Genomic DNA, 24,462 nt, shown 5'->3' on the forward strand with positions numbered 1-24,462 from the left:
TGTGTGTCAGCATTCATGTTTGAATGTGTATTTTATTAACAGTTTTATTTTTAATTAAAGTATATACAACATACACTTTAAACTTCTAACAAGCAGTAAGAAAATACCTTGTCTTGCTTCGCTGAATGATCTTGCCTGCTGCCCTTTGGGCAGTTAAAGACCGTGACCGTTATATAAAATACAACAACATGCGCTGGGACAACACGGGAGCCATTTTGAGCAATAAAAGACAGAGCAACAAAAATGTGGATTATACAGTACAACACATAAAGGCCCTGTAGACTGCTCTACAATCCACTAAAACAGTTTTTTTATATATTTTTTTAAAAACTTTTATACAAAAGAAAGTGCTGGTCCCTTTTTATTTTATCACTACTCCACGGCTTTTAATATGCAAATATAACATCGTATGTCACCTGGTGACCGTTGTCCCATGCGTACAGCTTTTTGTCCTTGGGGTTGTAGTCGATTTGCGTTGTGTACGTGTGGTTGTTCGTGAACGGTAATCTGGGGATCATCTGGGTGTGTGTGTGCGTGTCAAAGGCGTAGGATATATTGGCGTGGATACGCTCATAGTTGTCCACCGCGTACAGGACGCCACAGATGACAAAAGAGTTTCCGTAGAAGTGTCTCCTCAGGCCTGTTCTGAACGTACTCTGGAGGCTGAGGTCAGCCGGGTTCACACGGTTTAGCATGATTACTTCCTGGTGGAAGCCCTCCTCGTCCAGCGCAGGGTACACCAACCACAGGCCGCTCTCGTCCACCCCAAAGTCGATGTCCGAGTGTCCTCGCCACCTCCAGGAGGTGTCCTCCTCCTCCTCGAACACTGCGTCGTGCAGCGTTGTCCAGGCCGCAACGTAGCGTCGACGCAAGTCAAACTTGATGATGTCACGGGAGAAAGCCCGGTTGTAGTAGAAAGCTCCGTTGTACACGACGTGGCCCGTGCCGATCCAGTTGTATGGCAGCTTGTAGGAATTGGTGAAGCGTCCTGACAGGAAACGAGACAATGCAGAAATAAAGAGTATTCTATATACTGAGCAATGCACATCACACGAATCAAATTCCACCATTACATGAGTCTATTGCCATGTTTGTCTTGCAATCTTGGCACCCAGAACCAAAACAGCTACTCAGTTTTGGGACTAGTCAGTTGTGAGAATACCTTTTTTGAAGGTGTCCATGTCGCGGAATTCCAGTAGGTTGTTGCCATAGTAGTAGTTGGTGACATAGATTACATTTCCGTTGCCCTTCGGGTCCTTCATCCAGGCACCTTCCTTCCGGCCGTAGGTGTTATGGGTCACTGGGTCAGAGATGGTGGCCAGAGTGTCTTTGCACAGGCCTGTTAGTAAACATACAGAGATAAACACAACATATGTACTTTCCTCAAGTATTTAAAGATCGAACAAACACTATTTTCAACCAGAAAAGAGTATCAAATTAAAATATGACTTTGGAAAATCAAATACCCCATCAACCAAAGGTATTTTTTTACCAGGGACTTTAGGGGTCGCCGAGGGAACCTCTGAGTGGCCCTCTGTCCAGCTGATGTGATGCTTGGGTCTGGGCGCACTAGTCACCTTGCTGGTCGGAGTTGTGGTGCTGTTGACATTTTGCAGTGCAGTGGTTGGAGATGTGGTCAAAACAGACAAGGTTTCAAGTTTTCTAGTGGTCGCTGGTTGAGTGGTGGTTGTGGTAGTCGCTGGTTGAGTGGTGGTTGTGGTAGTCGCTGGTTGAGTGGTGGTTGTGGTAGTCGGTGGTTGAGTGGTGGTTGTGGTAGTCGGTGGTTGAGTGGTGGTTGTGGTAGTCGCTGGTTGAGTGGTGGTTGTGGTAGTCGCTGGTTGAATGGTGGTTGTGGTGGTCGCAACCGTTGTGTTAGTGTTTGTTTGAATGGTGGTGGTGGTCGGGATGGAAACAGTGGTCGATGGTGTCCCGGTAGCTCCAGGGACAGATGTAATGGGATTCCTTTGGGGACTAGGGGCTGTTTTGGGGGTGTCAGTGGCCTGGTCTTCTGGGTTCTCCTTCCTGTCTTGGGATGCAGGTGTTGGGGGGCCTGCCACAGGTCTGGGCTGGGTGGGTCTCAGTAGCTGGTCATCGATGAGCAGGTCTATGGAACCATCACCACTCAGGGCTTCCTCTGCTGCTGGTGGTGAATGAGCAGCACAAAGGGTTAAGAAGCATCTACACCAATATACTCAATAAGCCTCTCCAATGTCCTATTAAAAACCCAGAACAAAACATGTCTATAGGCATAGCCCCAATGTAGAGACCCCCCCCCCCCCCCAAAAAAAAGAAGCCTTCAACACCAAAGTCAATGGGAAGATTTGCTGTATGTTCTGAACTAGATGGACTACTGCTATGTTAGTTATTCTAGTATTATGTCCAGTATATACATTTACTTACTGAGCTCTTCAGCGGCTCCATCGTCCACTGTGTTGGCCTTGTAGAAGGTCACCCCTCTGATGACCATGCCGTTGGGCCCCACCTTGCCTTTCAGGGGCCACTGGGGCTCCTCCCTGTCCTCTGGCTGGCTCCTCTTCAGCATGGGCCTGGTGGCCCCCTGGCCCTTGGCCCCCACATAGCGCTCCTCGTACTTCTTCTTTAGGAGGATCCAATCACAAAGGACCAAATCACGTGTTATCGTAAAGTTTTTAGTGAGACAACTGTACTATACATGTTGAACTGTAACTACACAATAAATTCTTAGCAACCATTTGTTTGTTGCATGGCAGTAAAGGTTTCTGTTTCTGATTCTTCATTGCAATACTAGGCTACAGAACCAAATGCTATGGTTTTGATCGCATTGGTTTTGTGAAAATGAATGCAGTCGAGGTTCAAAGTAAGACAATCATTTTAAGTCATTGTTTTCTGGGCTGTCTGGAAACTGTTGTAGTCAAGAACCCAAACTAGTTTGGATCTCGCCACTGTATTAAAGACGCTGCCAGGCTACTGGCTAACTTAATCCCTCGCCATCGTTTCCACTCTAAATCTGGAGTGACTGACAGCCTTGGTTACCTCTGTGTTAGCATAGTGTGTGTGTGCGCGCTACCTCTGTGTTAGCATAGTGTGTGTGTGCGCGCTACCTCTGTGTTAGCATAGGCTGCAGCCGTATCCTTCTGCAGGGACGGCTCCAGCTCAGTTAGACGTTTTCTCTTTTCCATCCTCTGCTGTGCTCTTCTCTCCTTCTCTCTCTCATTCTCCTCACTAGAGCGGCTCCTCGCACTCACTTTCTCCTTCTCCGTGTGGTTACGAGAAAAGGTCTGGACACCGACAGAGGCAAAGCAAAAGGGTGAGAAGCCAGTACCACAACCACAGACTTTAGGGCATATAAGCTATGACTGTGAAATGCGTATGAGTGTCAGTAGACAAACCTTTTCTATCTTGTCAACCCTGTTGAGAAGTTTAGTTGTAACTGAGTGTAACTTTAACAGATCCATCCCGTAAAACGCTCCCTCCAGTAACTCCATTATTGTTGAGAGCTGTAAAAGCAAGATCACAGTAGTCAGAATCACCACAGTACATCTTTCCATGTTATTTTAGTTGTAAAGTCTTACTGTCATGTATGCTGTATTCAATAACCGCTTATGATGTGGACATTTCCATCAGATCAAGTGCAGTTTGAGGAAATATTCCCACTGGAAAGGGGACATGGGGTAACTCCTTGTTTGATAAAGATAATACACAGACGGGGGTTGTTTTAATAAGAAGGAACCAGTGTGGTGTTGTTTCCCCTCAGAGAGATGCAGGCGCTTGTGTATTACCTTGATGTCATCTTTCCCCGCCTCCTGCAGCTTCTTGAACCTGTAATCTCCCTCGCAGGGATTCAGAGCAGAGGGCGGGGCTATACATGCACACTTTTTACAATTGGGCCCCGAAGTCACAGTCTCCACTGTGTAAAAGTCTTCAGCCTTTGCTGCACCCTCCTCTATCCGCCTGCAGGCACTTCTGCTCAGGGGTCTGACAATACATTTACAGCGACAGTCAGAGCCTTCCGACAGCGTTTTCACTTTGTCATAATCCCCCAGCAGCTACGATGGAGAAGAGATGGGTAGAGCATGGGTAGTCCACCAATGAAGGAGCACAGCATTACACAATTCACACAGACACATGCATTGGTGCAATTACTTATAGGATATAACTAACTATTTAAATGGATTACTTATATGGAACAACACAGCATATTCATGAGAATGCATACATTTAGTCCTACATAGGAAAAACGACCATCTCATCTCTCAGATACCAAATACTCTATGCACATTGCACATTGAAAATGGTTTAATGACTAAGAATCGACTAATGTAGAAAAAAATACTGTTTTTTTTAACCACTTACAAAGTAACTACCAAGCAGACCGGGAACATTCGCAGGACATTAGCTAACATTCCTATAAAGTTCCAGTTAGGATTTTATCTAACATTAGGATGAAAACATCCCAAAAACATTCAAATTATGTTTTTGATAACAAAATGTTTTTTTCCTTCCCAGAATAAAAAAAAATACATTTCTTTGGAATATTGTGCACAACATCTGTAACAACCACCGCAGAACATTCCCCTAAGTTTCTTATTAGGTTTCCAGGTAATGTATTAACAAAATGGGTTCTGGGAATGTTCTTGCAACATCAGGCAAATTATTTATACAAACATTGTATAATCATCAGCACAACTGGACCGTTTTTGTGTTATAAGTTTTGGGGCAACCTAATGAATGTCCTGGGAACGTTCACAGAACCAATTTTGGTTTGCTGGGTAAAACAACCACCTTCAATTTATCGCATTGAAGATGCTTTATGGTTCATAGCAAAACGCCAATACTGACTATAATGGCAATGCTCTGTGTGCATGTGTAATTACGCATGACAAGTGCTCAACATAATAGTTCAACTTTTCCCAGGCCATTAGTCATAGACGATGAAGTATCAATTATTAATATTCTATACTCAAAAGTTATGAATTAAAATTCTTGAGAAAATATAATTTTCTTCCTCACCCCTGTGATTAACTGTCGCGCCATGCTTTGTATAGGTAGGCTATGCGTAAAACTAGCCTGTCAATCCGAACAAATCCAGAGCGAGGTCGTAAATACCTGAGTTAAAACGTTCTCCTGGTTGTCCATCTCATCATCCAGAAGTGGTCCCTCGGTCTGTTCTAGTTGCTCTTTAATTCCATCATGAACATCTGTCAAAGAGTTCTCCATCTCATCGATGGATGCGACTGGTGCCCAAGTGAGGGCGATGGCGCACCACAACAGGAGCAATAGCTGCAACCTAGACATCATCATCTAAATTACCTGGTGCCCAATTGAGACGTTGCCAATCAAAAAAGTATGCCTTTGAAACGATCTGCAGCGAATTCTAAAAGAAATCAACTAGTTTGAAATATCCACATTTTCTAAGAAAATGTCCATAGTTAAAGAAAATGTCAGTGATCTTTCAATAGAAATTAATCCGAAATTAATTTTGAATCCTCTCAGGTGAAAAGCATTGTGTTGCCTTCGCTGTAAGTGATAGGTATGATCCCTGTTGATAGTTGGAGGTGAATGAACATAGTTGGTTATGCATAGGTGGGAAGGACTTGACCATATTGGATACAGGGTGGAGTCTGTCCCACAGATTGGATGTGAAACAATTATGTTACAAGGGATGTTCTTTCTTTTTAATTTTATACCCCCATCTAAATTGTAGCCTAAATGCCTCTTTTGGTCCTTGGGAGATGTTTGAGTGAATTCATTTAAATTCCTGGCTAGTAAGCTATTATTATAGGTGATTTTATTTTATGGACCGCAAACTAACTCATCACATACGTTGCTGCCTAGTCACTTTAGCCCTACATTTGTTTTTGTCATTTAGCAGACTCTCTTATCCAGCGCGACTTACAGGAGCAGTTAGGGTTAAGTGCCTTGGTCAAAGGCACATAATCAGATGTTTAACCCAGTCGGCTTGCAGATTCAAACCTGCGACCTTTGTTACTGGCCCAACGCTCTTAACCGCTAGGCTACCTGCCGCCCTACCTATATGAACATATCTCCCGAAATGTCCTCATCCCCCTGCACACTGACTCGGTATAGCCAAGTTATCATTACTCATTGTGTATCTATTCCTCCTATTATTATTTGTATATTATTTTAATATTTTTCTCTCTGCATTGTTGGGAAGTAAGCCTTTCACTGTTAGTCTACACATGTTGTTTATGAAGCATGTGACGTATGACATTTTATTCGATTTTGATTTAAAATCATAAAAGCTCATAAATCTGACCTACTTTGAGAATAAGCTATTTGTGGTAGAAATAAAGGGAAAATGTGAGGGTAAACCTTACCCGACGGCGAACCTTACGCGATAGCGCCATCTAGGGGATCATTTCTGTCAGCATCGTTTTATGTGATGGAAATGATTCTACCGACATTCCAGCAATGTGGGAATTAAGATAAATTAGTATTATTCTTCATATATTCTTTAGTGAACAGCCATAATACAGGGTGTATTTCATAACAATGCCAATATTGTATGTTTTACTTGCAACAGACTTCTGATTCTCTTGTTTTGGGTTAATGAACTCTTGTTTCTCAAATTATATTATGTCAGGGGGCCATCTCACCTTTGCTCCAACTAAGACACTTTATTCTGTGTTCTAGTTCTAAAAGTGTATCTTAAAACTAGAATAGAACAGCCTGGTCTAGCCAAAACATATAGTAGTAAACAAAAATCCGGGACACTCAAATTAGTATGGTATGTTACGTTTGGTATGGTTAGATAAGACATAGGGTTACTTAAAGCAAAAGCCAACATATAATGCAAACGTCTAGCAACCCAAAGGTTGTGTGTTTGAATCTCATCACGGACCATTTTTGCTAATTAGCAACTTTGCAACTACTTAGTACTTTTATAGCTACTTTGCAACTACTTAGCATGTTAGCTAACCCTTCCCCTAACCCTAGCCCTAACCTTAACCCTTTAACCTACCTCCTAACCCTAACATCACTGAGCCTCTCACATTAAACAACCGTCTTTCCTGTAGTTTTTTCTCTTGCCAACGTAGTTGTGCGCACACTAAACAATGTGGCACAGACAGGGGTCACACACTACAAGATTTTTCATTTGATCGTGAGGATTCTCGATACCACGCAGTCTCGCGAAAACAATGATGTGATGACGTGATTCGATTGGTAACGTAGCTAGAACCAGCTGTGGCTCAAAGCAGCCTCAAACGTTTTCAGTCAGACATTCACGCTTGCCATACAGAGTTGAAATATCTAGCCAATACATTTTTTATTGAATAACATTGCTTGTGAACTTCAGAGCTGTATTGATTTGACACTTTGGCTTTGGTTAAAAAGTACACCTGCATATTAGTAGTAGTCATCACTCTAGCTCGATAGTCTACACATTCTGGGTGATGCAATACAACGTCATCATCTTTGGCTTCTTCTCTGGCGAGCTCTCATTGGCTACTGCTGATCACCGTTCTCAACGTGTTGCTGCACATCTCACACTACAAGAGCATTGCACGTTTTGTGCAGATAAAATCAAACATTTCAAAATATTGGAACGTCTGGGATGGCTCAAAGACGGGATCGATAGCCTTCAGATTGTGTCTCTACGGCCACGCGCCCGAGTAGGCAATGACATTGGGGATTTTGTCTCCAGTCTCAAAAACTTGTCTGGGACAGCTAAATCGGGGCCAAAGTCGTGTAGTGTACGCCCGGCTTAACCCTAACCTTAACCCTAACCTTAAACCCTAACCTTAAACCCTAACCCAACTCCTAGCCAAGCTAACGTTAGCCACAACAAATGTAAATTCGTAACATACTGTATCATACGTATTGCAAATTCGTAACATATCATACGAATTGCATTTTGCAACATATCATACGAAATGGAGGATGGACATCCACAAACGAATACATGCCATACCAACCGTAACATATCATACTAATATGAGTGTCCTGGATTTTCATTTACTATGCTACGGCTACCCAGGTTGTCCAGGTTGAATACAAAGATTCAACAGTATGTGCACTTAAAAACACATAAGAATACTCTCTCAAACTACTCAAACCACTTACAATGACCTCATCACCCTCTGAAAATGGCACCAACAGACACGGTCACCCTGTTTCTATTTCCTAACCAACTTTGCAGTATGCCGTTTTTTAGGGGGGTGTTATTTCTTACATTATTTGTTCCGAACGTTTCTTATATTATTACCTACAGCCGGAAATAACTTTGGGATATTAGATTGCCGGTCACTCACCAGAAATTCAAGCAGAAATTTGACTTACCTGATCTGGATCCTTTGTTTGAACTTCCTGAGGCAGCTCTAGTCATCCCAGGGGCTGTGCCAAAAAACAGACACCAGAGAAGAGGTAGAAGGAGTGGGGCCCTAGTCAGACTCAGGCATACCATCCACCGTTTATTACTCGCTAATGTTCAGTCCCTGGACAATAAAGTAGACAAGCTCAGGGCAAGGATCTCCTTCCAGAGAGACATCAGGGACTGCACCATATGTTTTATGGAATCATGGATCTCTCCAGATATATTGTTCTCTGTCCATCGCGTGGACAGGAAGACAGAACTGTCCAGAAAAAAGAAAGGTGGATTGTGTGGTGATTGTGGTAATGTACAGGAACTCAAGTCCATTTGGTCTCCCAATCTGGAATACCTCACCATCAAATGTCGACTGCATTACCTCCCAAGATAATTTTTTCGGTCATCATTACTGCCCTGTATATTCCCCTCCAAGCTGACACCGCAACAGCTCTCAAGGAACTACATTGGACTGTGCGCAAACTGTAAACCGCATATCCTGAGGCCACATTTATTGAAGCTGTGGACTTTAATAAAGGAAATCGGAGAAAAACGCTATAGAAATTCTAACAACACAACCTCCCTTCAACAAATGAGATCACGCCTCCATTCTGCTCCTTTCCACCTATAGGCAGAAACTTAAAAAAGAAGCTCCCGTGGTATAGACTGGCCAATGTTGGTCAGACCAATTGTAATCAATGCTTCAAGATTGTTTTGATCACACGGACTGGGAAATGTTTTGGGTCGCCTCTGAGAATAGCATTGACGTATACACTGACTCGGTGATGGGGTTCATCAGGAAGTGCATAGAGGATGTTGTTCCCATTGTGATGATTAGAACTTATCCAAACCTAGGTAGCATTCGCGCGCAAAACTGGTCTTCACGGATCCACTTGTACCCAAATACCGAAGACCCGATCTGGGACCTGAGCGGGTCCGGATCCAGAATTCTAAATAATGTCATGGGTCGGGGTCGGATCTGATATGATTATCACTGGTCTCGGGTATGTGTAATTGTAACTGACTTGTCCGGAAGGACCCACTGTCACGTCCTGACCATAGTAAGATGTTATTTTCTGTGGTAGAGTAGGTCAGGGCGTGACAGGCAGTGTTTTGTGTTTTTCTATGTTTTCTATTTCTATGTTCTTAGGTTCTAGTTTTTGTATTTCTATGTTGGTTTGTTTGGGATGATCTCCAATTGGAGACAGCTGGTCCTCATTGTCTCTAATTGGAGATCATACTTAAGTAGGGGTTTTTCTTCCTGAGTTTTGTGGGTGATTATTTTTGGGTAGTGTTTGTTTCTCCTCTGCGTCACAGTTTGTTGTTTTGTCTATTTCAGTTATTTGATGTATTGCATAGATTCCCCAGTATAAATAAAATGTGGAACTACACACACTCTGCACCTTGGTCCTCTCCTTATGACAACCGTCACACCCACATTTTTTCACATTTTGTTTCATTACAGATTTATTCTAAAATGGATTACATAAAAACGATTCCTCATCAATCTAATCACAATACCCCATAATGACAAATCGAAAAGTTTTTTTGAATATTTGCAAATTTATATAAAACCCCCTGGAAATATCACTTTTACGGAACTATTCAGAACCTTTATTCAGTACTTTGTTGAAGCACCTTTCCTGACTAGTCTCCCAGTCCCTGCCGCTGAAAAACATCCCCACAGCATGATGCTACCACCACCATGCTTCACCGTAGGGATGGTGCCAGGTTTCCTCCAGACGTGATGCTTGGCCTTCAGGCATTGTACATTTTGTTGTATATGTCTGTTACCCAAAATAAGTGAAATTCAATATATCTTGAAAACTTGATTGTTGACATGCAAAATATTTTGGGACTATATCAACACTGGCCTAATGAAACAAAAACCAAAAGGTCGTTTTTAGGTAGAGTTTTCCATTTATAATGTTTACGTAATTTAAATGTATTCTAGCCATTGAACACTGGTCACTTTAATAATCTTGACATATTGTCTCACCCACGTTATATGTATGTATTAACTGTATTATACTGATGTCTCATCCTATATAACTACTGCACACACCTTTTTTTATTTTTTTGAGGCATTTTTACCCCCTTTTTCACCCCAATTTCATGATTTCGATCTTGTCTCATCGCTGCGACTCTATCTAAAAATGATCTTTTGGTTTTTGTTTCATTAGGCCAGTGTTGATATAGTCCCAACAGGCTCGAGAGAGGCGAAAATTGAGTCATGCGTCCTCAGAAACATGACCCGCCAGCCGCACATGTTAAAACCCACTCGCTTAACCCGTTGCACCAATGTGTCGGAGAAAACACCGTTCAACTGACAGGCACCCAGCCCGCCACAAGGTGTCGCTAGAGCGCATTGAGCGCATTGTGAGCGCATTGTGTACGAGACCAATTAACTTTGATTTGATTTGAAGTATAGTTCTCGTGGTTGAGTAATACTTGATTGATAATTCCCCGTGCTATGGAATGTGCATATGTCAGTGTTTATTTAAGTGTGAGAGGTGCAGATCCGTGTTGCTTGGCACCCCTCATTCAAAGCTATTAGAACAACAGTCTATTGTGTAGGTACAGAGCCCTCCAGCAGTATGTGGCAGCTCGGGAGGCTGACGTTGTTGCTTTGACACACACCTACAACTATGCCACAGCCGCTAGAGGTCCTCTTTAATGGGTACCTGTGTGTGAGTGAAATCACAGATCCTTTTTGTTTCAAAGGTACCTGTAATATTATGGAGACGTGCCAGGGAGTGCAGATACTGATCTGAGGGATACTATTTTCTTTTATCATTGGGGTTGGGGAACTTTGAAGAAAAGTAGGAAATGAACTGTGAATAAGTCAGCATAGGAGGTTAGAGTTGTTTGTCGGGTATAACGTCTTATTGATTTACCTCTTTCCTTTTAGAAGTAATAAAAAAGTAATAAGTCATGAGAAGATTTTTTTAGAGATTTTGAATCTGATAACAGACACAGATCGGAGAGTTTGTGGTATCTAATAATGGTCAGCCGAACACATGTCCAAAGATTTGCTTTAGGACTGTTTTAAATTTGATACAGTTCCCTTTCCTCCCTCAACAACTTTGAACATTATAGATTACTTTTAAGTAAAATGTTCTGCATGGTATTCCATATGATGTGTTCAGTGAACCTCACGTATAGTGAATTCCTAAAAGAGGGATTCTGACAGGTACGTTTTTTTTGGGTGAAACGTCTGAACATGCCTCTCCAGTCAAACCTCTATATTTACGGTAACACAAGAACAAGCTTGCATTATTCTAGGTGGTATACTATTGTCTGGTTGGAGTTCACGTGGGATGGTGCAACCATGGGAAAGATATTCAGCAGATTAGCTAAAGGGGAAATCTCCTGCAATCTGTACCTTAAAGAGACCTCATCAAAGCCCTCCGTAAATATTACATTGGCCTCTATGTAAGACCTTCTGTGGGGGAGCATTAAATAATTCACATACAGTGATAACCTTAACTAATACAAAACATACAAATAAGTCCCCCTTGTCTTCTCTTGTGTTTTCAACTCCCTCTTCTGACATCGCTCCATATGGAACAGCTTATACACATTGATGGAAACATGGAGAGATTTGGCCAGAAAACCAAGTGAAACATAGCTGCAGGCTTTATTTCCAGTTGTTGGGGCTGGGTTTGATTTCCATAAGACTTATTTAGTAGAATATACAATTTTCATAGATTTTTCGGCTTTAAGTGGAACAGTTGTTGGGGTTCTATTCAATCAAAGTCCGTAACCATGTTTCCTGAGGAAGACAAAGGCAACATTCTTCTAGAACTGAGAGAATGAATGCGAGTTTAAGTTTGTGTAATCAATGAAATAATGTAAACAGTATAATATATATTTGAGACAAAATAAACTTCATGGCGTATTCATTCAAACATGCTTTCTCACAGCATGGAAATAATAATATTTTGCCTTTGCTGTCTAACTCTAACCACTTTTGACTGGCATTAGAAAAGTTGGTCTTGTACAGTATATCCAATGCATTGTTCACTCATTGCCAGAAACATTGTGTCTGTGTTTATAGGATTTGTAAGACATTATTTTCTTGAAAAGACCAGGACAAAGAGGATATGCTCTCCAGGAAACGTAATGTTGCTTGCATAACCCCGGCTCTCTGATATTATAAGTGAAATATTTCCCTGTAGGATTCCCCAGAATCTCTAAGTAGCTCGAAGAACCAATCATACACGTCCGTCGCCCGCCCTCTGGTCATTCTCGAGCATGCCAAACGTCCTCACACTCTTGCGAGTGGAGGAATGTGGTGAGATATCTCACTCATATCAGAGAACCAAGGTTACGCAAGTAACCTTACGTTCTCTTTCAATTATTTGTTTCTATATCTCACTGTGGGTTATGGGTAACTCCCATATCGCACATGCTCTCTGAAGCCAGGTGGTCTCACATATCAACCCTCAGAGGCCCCAATGAAGGTGCAGTGACATCTAACCGGTAGAACACAATATAAGTGGGGATGCCGAACAAGCCGCGTCGCAAATCTCCTGTAAGGAGATGCCCTTGAACAGTGCCCAAGATGTAGCCATACCTCTGGTGGAGTGAGCCCTCAGGCCCTCGTCAACGGCTGCAACCCCTTGCTATTATAGGCCAATATAAGAGCTTCCACAATACAATGTGACAACCGTTGACGAGAGAGGGGCCTCCCCGGACGATGCTGGGCCAATTGTGCGCCGCCCTATGGGACTCCCAATCACGGCCGGTTGTGATACAGCCTGGAATCGAACCATGGTCTGCATTGACGCCTCTAGCACTGATCACACGCCTTAGACCAAAGTGGCACTCGGGAGCCAAATTTATAGACATGGCAAACAATGCACACATTGAAGTTATAAACAATGAATACCCACAAAATGGCGGGACAGAACGCATTCTGGAGAGAGACGTGCCTTGTGCATCTGAGCCACAATCCCCATATTCTTGGACCGTGGCATCCCCGCAAGCTCCTCAATTGATTAGTCCACTGAGACAGGTGCAAAAAACCCTGAAAAAAACATTAAATCTAATTGTATTTGTTACATGCGCTGAATACAACAGGTACCATGAAATGCTTACTGACAAGCCTTTAATCAACACTGCAGTTTTAAGAAAATAGAGTTAAGAAAATGTTTACTAAATAAACTAAAGTAAATTTTTTTTAAAGTAACACAAAAAAACAACAATAATGAGGCTATATACAGGGGCTACCGGTACAGGTTAGTCGATGTAATTTGTACATGTATGTAGGTGTAAATTGACTATGCATAGATAATAAACAGCGATTACCAGCAGTGTAAAAACAAAGGGGATAGTACAAATAGTTTGGGTGGCCATTTGATTAATTGTTCAGCAGTCTTATGGCTTGGGGGTAGAAGCTGTTAAGGAACCTTTCGGACCTAGACCTGGTGCTCTGGTACCGTTTGCCGTGCGGTAGCAGAGAGAACAGTCTATGACTTGGGTCTGGAGTCTTTGACAATTTTTTGGGGCCTTCCTCTGACACCGCCTAGTATATATGTCCTGGATGGCAGGAAGCATGGCCCTCTGTAGCGCCTTACGGTTGAATGCCGAGCAGTTGCCATACCAGGCTGTGATGCAACCAGTCAGGATCCTCTCGATGGTGCAGCTGTAGAACGTTTTGAGGATCTGGGGACACATGCCAAATCTTTTCAGTCTCCCGAGGGGGAAAAGACGTTGTAGTGCCCACTTCACACCTTTCTTGGTGTGTTTGGACCATGATAGTTTGTTGGTGATGTGGACACCAAGGAACTTGAAACTCTCGACCCGCTCCACTACAGCCCCGTTGATGTGAATGGGGGCATGTTCGGCCCTCCTTTTCCTGTAGTCCACGATAATCTCCTTTGTCTTCCTCATGTTGAGGGAGAGGTTGTTTTCCTGGCAGTGACCTCCCTATAGGCTGTCTCATCGTTGTCGGTGATCAGGCCTACCACCGCTGTGTAGTCAGTAAACTTAACGATGATGTTGAAGTTGTGCTTGGCCACGCAGTCGTGGGTGAACAGGGAGAACAGGAGGGGACTAAGTACGCACCCCTGAGGGGCCCCCGTGTTGAGGATCAGCGTGGCAGATGTGTTGTTGCCTACCCTTTCAGGTGTCTGGTGTGCCTTAAAAAATGTAATCTATTTGTGAGTGCTTGACCAAAAAATTATGTTTCAATACAGACCCCTTTTGTCATACAATATTCCAGACCTTATGAAAGTTGCACAGTATACCCTTAATCTTGTAATAAATCAAATCAAGTCCTACATAACTTGACATTTCTGCCATCCATTGTGACATTGTTGGAGGAGAAAGGAGCCATCAACCTTCCAATTAATGGCAATACATTTCTATAAATGCTATGGTTACACAGTTTCTTCTTATAACAGTCTGCAATATCAACATTTCCAAGCAAACAAAAACAGGGAAAAAGGAGAATCTGTAGACATGCTGAGATAAAATAACATACTCTTTTCCAGAATTCAGCCAGCCTTCACAAGATCATAACATAGGTAATGATCATACAGTATGTCCCCTTTTGTGTTTTACAACTCCAGCAGAGGAATTACCTTTCTGAGTGTGGCATATAGTATGTTCTATGGATGGTCTTAAACTGACGTAATTTATGTCTGTGATTATATGAACATGAATGGGCATTAAAACATATCTGTATCCATTCATCATCATCAATAGTGTCTCCCAGGTCTTGCTCATATTTTTGTTTGACATGTTTTGTGTAATCAGGAAAAGCCTCTATCAACCCTTGATACAGTTTGGAAATCAAGTTTTGAGGTTTGTCAAACTGCCTTAAAATTGTTTCAATCTTTGAAACTTCTGGCTTGTCCAGTGTGTCACACCCTGATCTGTTTCACTTGTCTTTGTGCTTGTCTCCACCTCCCACCAGGTGTCTCCCATCTCCACCCCATTATCCCCTGTGTATTTATACCTGCGTTTTCGGTTTGTCTGTTGCCAGTTCGTCTTGTCCCGTTTTGTCCTACCAGCGTGTTCCCGTGTTTCCTGTGCGCTTGTTTTTGTTTTCCTAGTCTTCCCAGTTCTGACCTTTCTGCCTGTCCTAACCTTGATCCTGCCTGCCGTCCTGTACCTGCTTCTGATTTGGATTACGACTCTTTGCCTGCGTTGACTTACCTTTTGCCTGCCCCTTGTTCAATAATTAACTCTGAGACTTGTACTCTCCATCTCCTGTGTCTGCATCTGGGTCTTAGCCTGAGCCTTCATACAGTGTTTGTTGCACAGAGAGAATAAAGTGTTGCATCTGAAAAAGTTATACTCAGCCGTCACAGACAGGTCTTCCCTGGCTGTCTGACCCTGCTGAGACCTCTGTCACCATCTGATCCTGCTAAGACATGATGAGCATAGTGTTGTGTACTGACTGTGCACCATGACAGTGAAGGCTGTAGAGCTGTTTATACCGTGTCATTGAGAAGTAGGGAATTACCTAGGGAAATTGACAGATCAATAACGTTACAATGCTATACTGACTCCAATAAAAACTCACATTGCACTGTAAAAAAAACGTTAAAATATCGGTCTTCAATTGTTTGGCAGCTGTTTTCATCATTTGATTCAGGTCTAGTGTGATTGAGGCAGAAATAATAGCTAAAGTTAGTGAGATAGCTAACGTTAGCCAACTTTTGGCTAGCTGTAATGGTAGCTACATCAACTGGCGAAAACTAGCCAAGTTAATTTACTTCTGTTGAAACGGGACAAAACATAGGATACAAAACATTTCCATACACACATCTGTTAGATACTTTTATCTGACAGATACTGTAGCTAGAACTGAACTGACTGTGGTAGCTATTTGCTAGCTAAGGTTAGCAAGCTGGTTCATTCACTTCAGATGGAACTTCAGTCGAGAGGGGATGAAACATTTGCTAACGTTACATGTCAGTTACACTACTAGCTCGGCACTTGGGATAAATACTTTAACAGCAGTTACCTTGCCAGCTACATCAGTCAAATAAAGTGTAGCCAGTTTCTGCTCTGCTTGCTTTTACAACTCGGAGAAAAGGCAGACACACAGACAACACACAGACAATAGTTGCCTCTGTTCACACGCTCTGTGGTGTCCACTTGGTTTGGTCCTAAATCCAGTCGGCTGAAACCGCCTAACAGCCTACCCGACCGCTCTGAGGCGTCCACATTGTCCTAAAGCACTCAGTTGTCCCTTTTTGTATCAGAGTGCAATGATAAAAGTGGGGGGGACAGAAATGTAATTTCTGGATGTGGGAGGGTCATGTCCCTCCCATCCCCAGTGAAAGTTGCGCCCCTGCAAGTAGCTATCACAAAGAAACATTGTCAGCAATTCAAGGTAATTTATGTGCGCAATGCAGAGTTGTGGGGTCCACACTCCGTTTATTGCATTCCCCTCGTGAACTGGGGAACTGCTGCATATACCCTGACTCTGTTTGCAAGAGAAGTGTCACACTTTCCCTAGTTAAAATAAATTAATGTTAGCAGGCAATATTAACTAAATATGCAGGTTTAAAAATATATACTTGTGTATTGATTTTAAGAAAGGCATTGATGTTTATGGTTGGAGCAACGTGTACCTAAGCGATTATATACAACGCAGGACAGGCTAGATAAACTAGTAATATCATCAACCATGTGTAGTTAACTAGTGATTATGATTGATTGATTGTTTTTTATAAGATAAGTTTAATGCTAGCTAGCAACTTACCTTGGCTTCTTACTGCATTCGCGTAACCTCGTGGAGTGCAATGTAAAGCAGGTGGTTAGAGCGTTGGACTAGTTAACCGTAAGGTTGCAAGATTGAATCCCTGAGCTGACAAGGTAAAAATCTGTCGTTCTGCCCCTGAACAAGGCAGTTAACCCACCGTTCCTAGGCCGTCATTGAAAATAAGAATGTGTTCTTAACTGACTTGCCTAGATAAATAAAGGTCAAAAAAAAATTACCAAAAAAATATACATTTCTAAAAAATTCGGCCAAATCGGCGTCCAAAAATACCGATTTCCGATTGTTATGAAAACTTGAAATCTGCCTTAATTAATCGGCCATTCCGATTAATCGGTTGACCTCTAGTTTCAACTGTTCTGCCTATGGCTAGGGAACCCTGACCTGTTCACCGGACATGCTACTTTGTCCCGGACCTGCTGTTTTCAACTCTCTCTCTCTCTCTACCGCACCTGCTGTCTCGAACTCTGAATGCTCGGTTATGAAAAGCCAACTGACATTTACTCCTGAGGTACTGACCTGTTGCAACCTTTACAACCACTGTGATTATTATTTGACCCTGCTGATCATTTATGAACATTTGAACATCTTGAAGAACAATCTGGCCTTAAATGGCCATGTACTCTTATCCCCACCCGGAACAGCCAGAAGAGGACTGGTCACCCCTCAGAGCCTGTTTCCTCTCTACGTTTCTTCCTAGGTTCCTGCCTTTCTTGGGAGTTTTTCCTAGCCACCGTGCTTCTACATCTGCATTGCTTGCTGTCTGGGGTTCTAGGCTGGGTTTCTGTATAGCACTTTGTGACATCTGCTGATGTAAAAAGGGCTTTATAAATACCTTTGATTGAGATCACCTTTATCTGACGATTGAGGTGATGTCGTGTACACAGACGTTGGGCAAACACCCCAACGCTGGAAGTCTTTCATCCTCATTAGGCCGAGAGGTACTAATGAGACGGTGGACGCCATCAACCCCAGCATTCAGAGGCACGTCTTGAATGAATGGAACAGCAAAGTATTCATAGGCTGTGCCTTGAAAAGTAAACCTGCTGGCAGGATGCTTATGTGAAAAGAAGCATCCTGCAGATCGACTGGGGTATCGCCTCAACGAATAGAGCGAGACAGCATTGAACGTAAACATACGGAACGTGAACTTCTTCAGAAAGCTGTCGAGGACACGTAGGTCCGGAATGGGGCAAACCCATCCCACTTTTTGGGGAAGCAGGATGTACCAAGAGTAGAAACCGAGGTGGCTCTCTGCCGCTGGTATCGCCCTGATAGCCCCTTTGCTTAATAGAAAGGAGATTTCCTGCTCTAGCATGCCTAGTGCCTAGTCGCCAATTGCTACTGATTCCAGAACGAACTGCAGTCTGTACTAAAGATTGACACGGGAGTGAAAATTCCTTCCTGTCTCGTCTTGTCCTGTAATTTATTTCCCTGTATAGACCTGATCCTGCAACAGTTCTATAACCGTGGAACTTTTGTGACCCTTCCCGATAAAAATCACTCCCATCCCGTGCTCATTTCTGAACGCAGAAATATAGGCTGTTGTGTTTGTTTAGGGGTATTGTAATATGCGACTGTGATATGTGTTTGTCTTACCTATTTTAGTTAAATGCATTGACTGAAGGCCTAAATTGCTCTAGATAAGAGCGTATTCTAAATTACCTGAATGTATATTGATTAAGGCTGAAGGATGAGGACAGAGACCCCAGCAGGATGGCCTGCACATAACACCACCGGCATAAATCTGTAGCCTATACAGTGAGGGGAAAAAAGTATTTGATACCCTGCTGATTTTGTACGTTTGCCCACTGACAAAGAAATTATCAGTCTATAAATTGAATGGTAGGTTTATTTGAACAGTGAGAGACAGAATAACAACAACAAAAATCCAGAAAAACACATGTCAAAAATGTTATAAATTGATTTGCATTTTAAAGAGTGAAATAAGTATTTGACCCCCTCTCAATCAGAAAGATTTCTGGCTCCCAGGTGTCTTTTATACAGGTAACGAGCTGAGATTAAGAGCACACTCTTAAAGGGAGTGCTCCTAATCTCAGCTTGTTACCTGTATAAAAGACACCTGTCCACAGAAGCAATCAATCAATCAGATTCCAAACTCTCCACCATGGCCAAGACCAAAGAGCTCTCCAAGGATGTCAGGGACAAGATTGTAGACCTACACAAGGCTGGAATGGGCTACAAGACCACCGCCAAGCAGCTTGGTGAGAAGGTGACAACAGTTGGTGCGATTATTCGCAAATGGAAGAAACACAAAAGAACTGTCAATCTCCCTCGGCCTGGGGCTCCATGCAAGATCTCACCTCATGGAGTTGCAATGATCATGAGAACGTTGAGGAAACAGCCCAAAACTACACGGGAGGATCTTGTCAATGATCTCAAGACAGCTGGGACCATAGTCACCAAGAAAACAATTGGTAACACACTACGCAGTGAAGGACTGAAATCCTGATGATTCAGAGGACAACTGGGTGAAAGTGTTGTGGTCAGATGAGACCAAAATGGAGCTCTTTGGCATCAACTCAACTCGCCGGGTTTAGAGGAGGACCCCAAGAACACCATCCCCACCGTCAAACATGGAGGTGGAAACATTATGCTTTGGGGGCGTTTTTCTGCTAAGGGGACAGGACAACTTCACCGCATCAAAGGGACGATGGACGGGGCCATGTACAGTCAAATCTTGGGTGAGAACCTCTTTCCCTCAGCCAGGGCATTGAAAATGGGTCGTGGATGGGTATTCCAGCATGACAATGGCCAAGGCAACAAAGGAGTGTCTCAAGAAGAAGCACATTAAGGTCCTGGAGTGGCCTAGCCAGTCTCCAGACCTTAATCCCATAGAAAATCTGTGGAGGGAGCTGAAGGTTCGAGTTGCCAAACGTCAGCCTCGAAACCTTAAAGACTTGGAGAAGATCTGCAAAGAGGAGTGGGACAAAATCCCTCCTGAGATGTGTGCAAACCTGGTGGCCAACTACAAGAAACGTCTGACCTCTGTGATTGCCAACAAGGGCTTTGCCACCAAGTAGTAAGTCATGTTTTGCAGAGGGGGTCAAATACTTATTTCCCTCATTAAAATGCAAATCATTTTATAACATTTTTGACATGCGTTTTTCTGGATTTTTTTGTTGTTATTCTGTCTCTCACTGTTCAAATAAACCTACCATTACAATTATAGACTGATCATTTCTTTGTCAGTGGGCAAACATACAAAATCAGCAGGGGATCAAATACCTTTTTCCCTCACTGTAGCTGAGCACTGCGCACATATAAACATTTACAGCACACTAACATTTACAACATGAACATAAAAAGATACATAATAACCTGAGTGGCAGTACTGCATAAGTCAATCTATTATTATTTCACTCTTCACTTCAGATGTCACGGGTTTAGTTAAATACGCAAACAATTGGGCTTGACGGTAAAGTAAGTAGAACAGCTATGCCGCTTCAGGCCGCTTGTCCCGCTCTCCAGTTGGTAGCGTCTTTGATTAAACCGCTACATTTTTTACAAGCCATGTACTACTGGAACGAGGCATGAGAGTGGAATGAGGCATTTTATTTTGAATTGATTTTTTTAAAGGAAACTATATTAGGCCTAGCCTACACAGTTGTTGTTTTTATGAAATGCTCCACACATGACATATTATCGCCCCAGAAACTCAGTTCCTAACTATTCCTGTACTGCCCGTTTCTGTAGACTGTTGATCCTGTCCCGTCCTGTCCCAAACTTGACTGTAGAGCATCATTCTCATTCCTGACAGAATCCTGCGGGGTCCGCAGGACCAGCAGGAGTCCTGTTCCCGTGTCAACCTCTAGTCTGTATCCCTTCGTAACTGTGGACCAGACCCAGGGCTGGACTGTGCATGCCCGCCAATTCCCTGCTCTGGTGGCAAGTAACCCACAGGTTGGTAGACTCTCGCTCACCAGTGGTGCCAGAGCTCCTTCTGGTGGCGATGGAGTGAGTCTCCTTTTCACTGCATTGCTCTGCGAAGGACCGTTTTCCCCACCGTCGGCCCCTCTTTGGGCTTCTGAACCGTGGTGTTCAGAAGCACCAAGGCTTTCCCGTGGAAAGCCTTGGTGCCAGCAAATTGGCCTCTTCTTACCACAAAGCCGTGGCTTGTGGAGGGGTAGGCCAGGTAGCCACAATTCCTGGGTCTACGTAGCAGGCAGAAGTTGAAGGCTTCCCTTTCCTTCTTTCAATTATTATGCATCTCTAGCATCAAATTGACCTGGTATGACAGCAGTAGGGACATAACTTTCAACACCCGTACAGAACGTGCAGAAGACACACAGACCTTTTGGTAGATGGATGTGAAGAAATGGTCAGTCTTACCAGGGAGGAAGTGCCTGTTACTGACGGAACTGGGGTTGAGGTGGTTAGCCAGTGACGGCTTGACCACCGGTGGCTTGCTGAGGCACAGCTCCTCAATGTCCTTGACATTCATGCTTGCAATAAGTCTGATGTTGCCGGTCAAGGGTTTGTCCCAATTGCACTTGGCTTCCACCATGAAAGCTGGGATAGCTGGGCGGAGATGCATGCCTGGGAGAGGGGAGTTTCCTTCTGTCCTACCAGTCCCTCTCTGGGTTCAGGCCACTCATTGCTGAGTGTGGTCGCTGCCCGTTTGAAGACATCACTGGCCAAATATCTGTCATCCTCTACCGATACCTCGCTAAGGGCAGAAGAGGGCCTAGAGGTAACGACTTGCGCTTCCTTGTCCTCTTCCTCCTCCGCTGATGACGAGGTCCATTTCCCCCTCCTCCGGGGCCAAGCCCTGGAAAAGTGGGTGAAGGTCCTTGGGATAGCCATCCATGTCGTCGACCCATGAGGGCTTGGTCTGTGAGGTAGTCTTCCCGCTCGAAGGCAGTGTGTGAGACGAACCACATTGGGCTGCTCTGTGCACTCTCCGATGGATGGTGTTAGCAGCAAAATCCTTACAATGGATGCATGACCGGGGGTCGTTGAATGCTGCTTCCATGTGTTCGAGACTCAGGCAGACGACACACAGTGGGTGTGTGTCCTTTCCTGATATGGTTGCCCTGTATGGACATGGATGTACTGGGGCCGGAGCCTTGCTAAGTACCCCTAGCACTGAGCTAGCAGACTCCATGGCTCCAAATAACAGCTAATCTGAGAACAAAGTGAAAAGCCACAATACCCTCACATACCCCTCAATTCGAGCACTGGTTTTAAGCCCTTCACTCACTGACACTAAGATATTTGAGGAGTGCATAGTGACTGACGGAATTGGTTGACAAAATCTATGGATACTAGACTATAATTTAGTCTGTCAAACAGGTAGACCGACCTCTTATTTCTTGAATAGGAAGAAATAGGCTCCAACACAAAGCCCTCTTGTTAATAGCCTAAAGTCCTATTAAAATGAAGACTGTTTAAATGAATTAGGACTTCTCAAATTAGCCAACTTTCAGCACCCATGCACTGTCCATCTCCGCGGCTGCTGCTTCATATTAATGTAAAGTTATGTAAATTACTCGAATATGTCTTATTGTGAGGTCAATAACTCTGAGAAATAGATTCATTAAGGGCAACTAAACATGTGTTTTTTATTAAAATAAATTATAGCAGTAGCAAGCTTACCTCCGGTCCTCCTTCTCATCTTCGCGCTCTCCCTCTCAAACTGAACAGGACATCAGTCCCCTCCATGATGTTTAAAAAAATATATATGATTTAACCTTTATTTAACTAGGCAAGTCAGTTAAGGACAAATTCTCATTTACAATGACGGCCTACACCGGCCAAACCTGGACGACGCTGGGCCAGTTGTGCGCCGCCCTATGGGACTCCCAATCACGACCGGATGTGAAACAGCCTGGATGTAGGCTACGCGTGTCCATGCCCATCATGAAACGAGAGATGAGAACCTCTGTGAATACCGGTAAACTTCGTATTTAGAAGTTATTTTCCTGTAACAATTGCTTGTTTCCCATTTGTTAAACCCAAATCCTTCTGTAGGCTACCCTTACCCTAGGCCTACTATAATGAAGGCTGGTTTAACAGCAATGCTTTTTTTTTTTTTTATCCTGACGATTTTATGACCTCCTTACATTTTATATTCATTTATTGTTGCTGTTGGGGAAAAAAACAACAGATTGCTTGTTTTTTGTTCAATTTTATTCAAACCAAACTTAGAATAAGTCACACTGTCCTGGTTATATGGTGAAAACGTCCATGATGTGCATGCAATTCAGCTTCTGGAGAAGTGTAAATGCGTTCTGTATGATGGTTCCAATATGTATACAAAACATTATATTTAGGAGCACTCTAAAGGTGAGTGGACATTCTCCCTTTTTCTTTAAATTGGATCTTTGTTCAGCTACTGTGAAAAGTTTGGATGTGCTTAAAACCCCCCATAGTCTGTGTTGTTTTAATACCCTATTATATGCCCGCAGGGAGTAATTATTGTGCCTGTAAGCGTATTTAGACAAAGGCTATTTACAACAAGTTGTTGTTTTGTTTCAAATTCTATTTGAATTATTTGCTTTCTTTTTAGGCCTTATCAATAATGAATTGTATTTTTCTAATTGACAATGTTTGGCATGTCCATGCTCAGCCATAATGTCATTTACACTAGGCCTAGCCCCTATATCAGCGCGAATGCTATGTATATATTTCAACATTGAAGCCATGCAATTACTTAGAACAATGTGGACTGCAAACAGGTTCAAGTTAAGATATTTAGCAAAGATGGGATGGGTCTAGATTTTGTTATTTCATTTCTGTAAGCGCTTAAACAAACTATAATGGACTAACATTGGAATTGGAGATGCTTCAAATGCAATACATAAAAGACAGTAAACACACAACTTGAAGCGACCACATATTTAGCCATGGAGCACGTTCTGATTGGCCAGTGAGGGCCCAAGCCTGACACACCCACAACTGGTTTATTCATCAAAACCCAGCCCTTTTGTGCCACCAGCACTGCACCGATCATTTTTGGTTGTGAAAATAGCAAAAATATTTGTTACACACCCCCAAACCCATAGCGCTACCTACCGCCAGCGCGTAGATTTACCATTGTGTTAGGTTTGTTAATCAATTACAAATGACATGACCCTCCCCTGGACTACATTTTAAAAATACTAAAACCTCTCCCTGACTGAAATTGAAATATCATGACCCTCCCCCATTTTCCTCCGGGTAACAATTGTGTACATTTCGGTCACTCCCTTATGCATAAGGGGACATGAGATGTGAGTTCAACTACCCTACTACCTCCCCATTCTGTGTTACATCATAACACCATAGGTCTTTCCCCCTTTTTATACTATCAATAGTTGTTTCTCTACACCCTATAAATATAGGCAAATCGATGTGAAAATGTTCTCTCTTGTTTATGGTTCCAAAACACTCTCTCTTGTTTATGGTCCCAAAA

At 43.0% G+C, this 24,462-nt stretch overlaps 1 protein-coding gene across 4 annotated transcripts; it reads right to left on the reverse strand.

Moving 5' to 3' along the window:
• Positions 1-16: 16 nt before the first annotated feature.
• On the reverse strand, positions 17-5,547 carry LOC115156793 (olfactomedin-like protein 2B). Of its 4 annotated transcripts, none has more exons than XM_029704478.1 (8): positions 5,086-5,547; positions 3,759-4,025; positions 3,369-3,476; positions 3,081-3,257; positions 2,401-2,593; positions 1,493-2,140; positions 1,163-1,339; positions 17-988 (listed from the first exon to the last, which is right to left on the reverse strand). In XM_029704478.1, the coding sequence occupies exons 1-8, from the start codon at positions 5,278-5,280 to the stop codon at positions 387-389; spliced, it is 2,367 nt and encodes a 788-aa protein (XP_029560338.1). In that variant the 5' UTR covers positions 5,281-5,547; the 3' UTR covers positions 17-386. The 4 variants fall into 4 exon arrangements, with proteins under 4 accessions (XP_029560338.1, XP_029560337.1, XP_029560336.1 ...); XM_029704477.1 differs by having other exon boundaries at positions 2,401-2,596; XM_029704476.1 differs by having other exon boundaries at positions 1,493-2,137; positions 2,401-2,608.
• Between the last annotated feature and the right edge of the window lie 18,915 nt (positions 5,548-24,462).

This window comes from Salmo trutta, chromosome 21 (assembly GCF_901001165.1).
Source record: "Salmo trutta chromosome 21, fSalTru1.1, whole genome shotgun sequence".
NCBI classification, from domain to species: Eukaryota; Metazoa; Chordata; class Actinopteri; order Salmoniformes; family Salmonidae; genus Salmo; species Salmo trutta.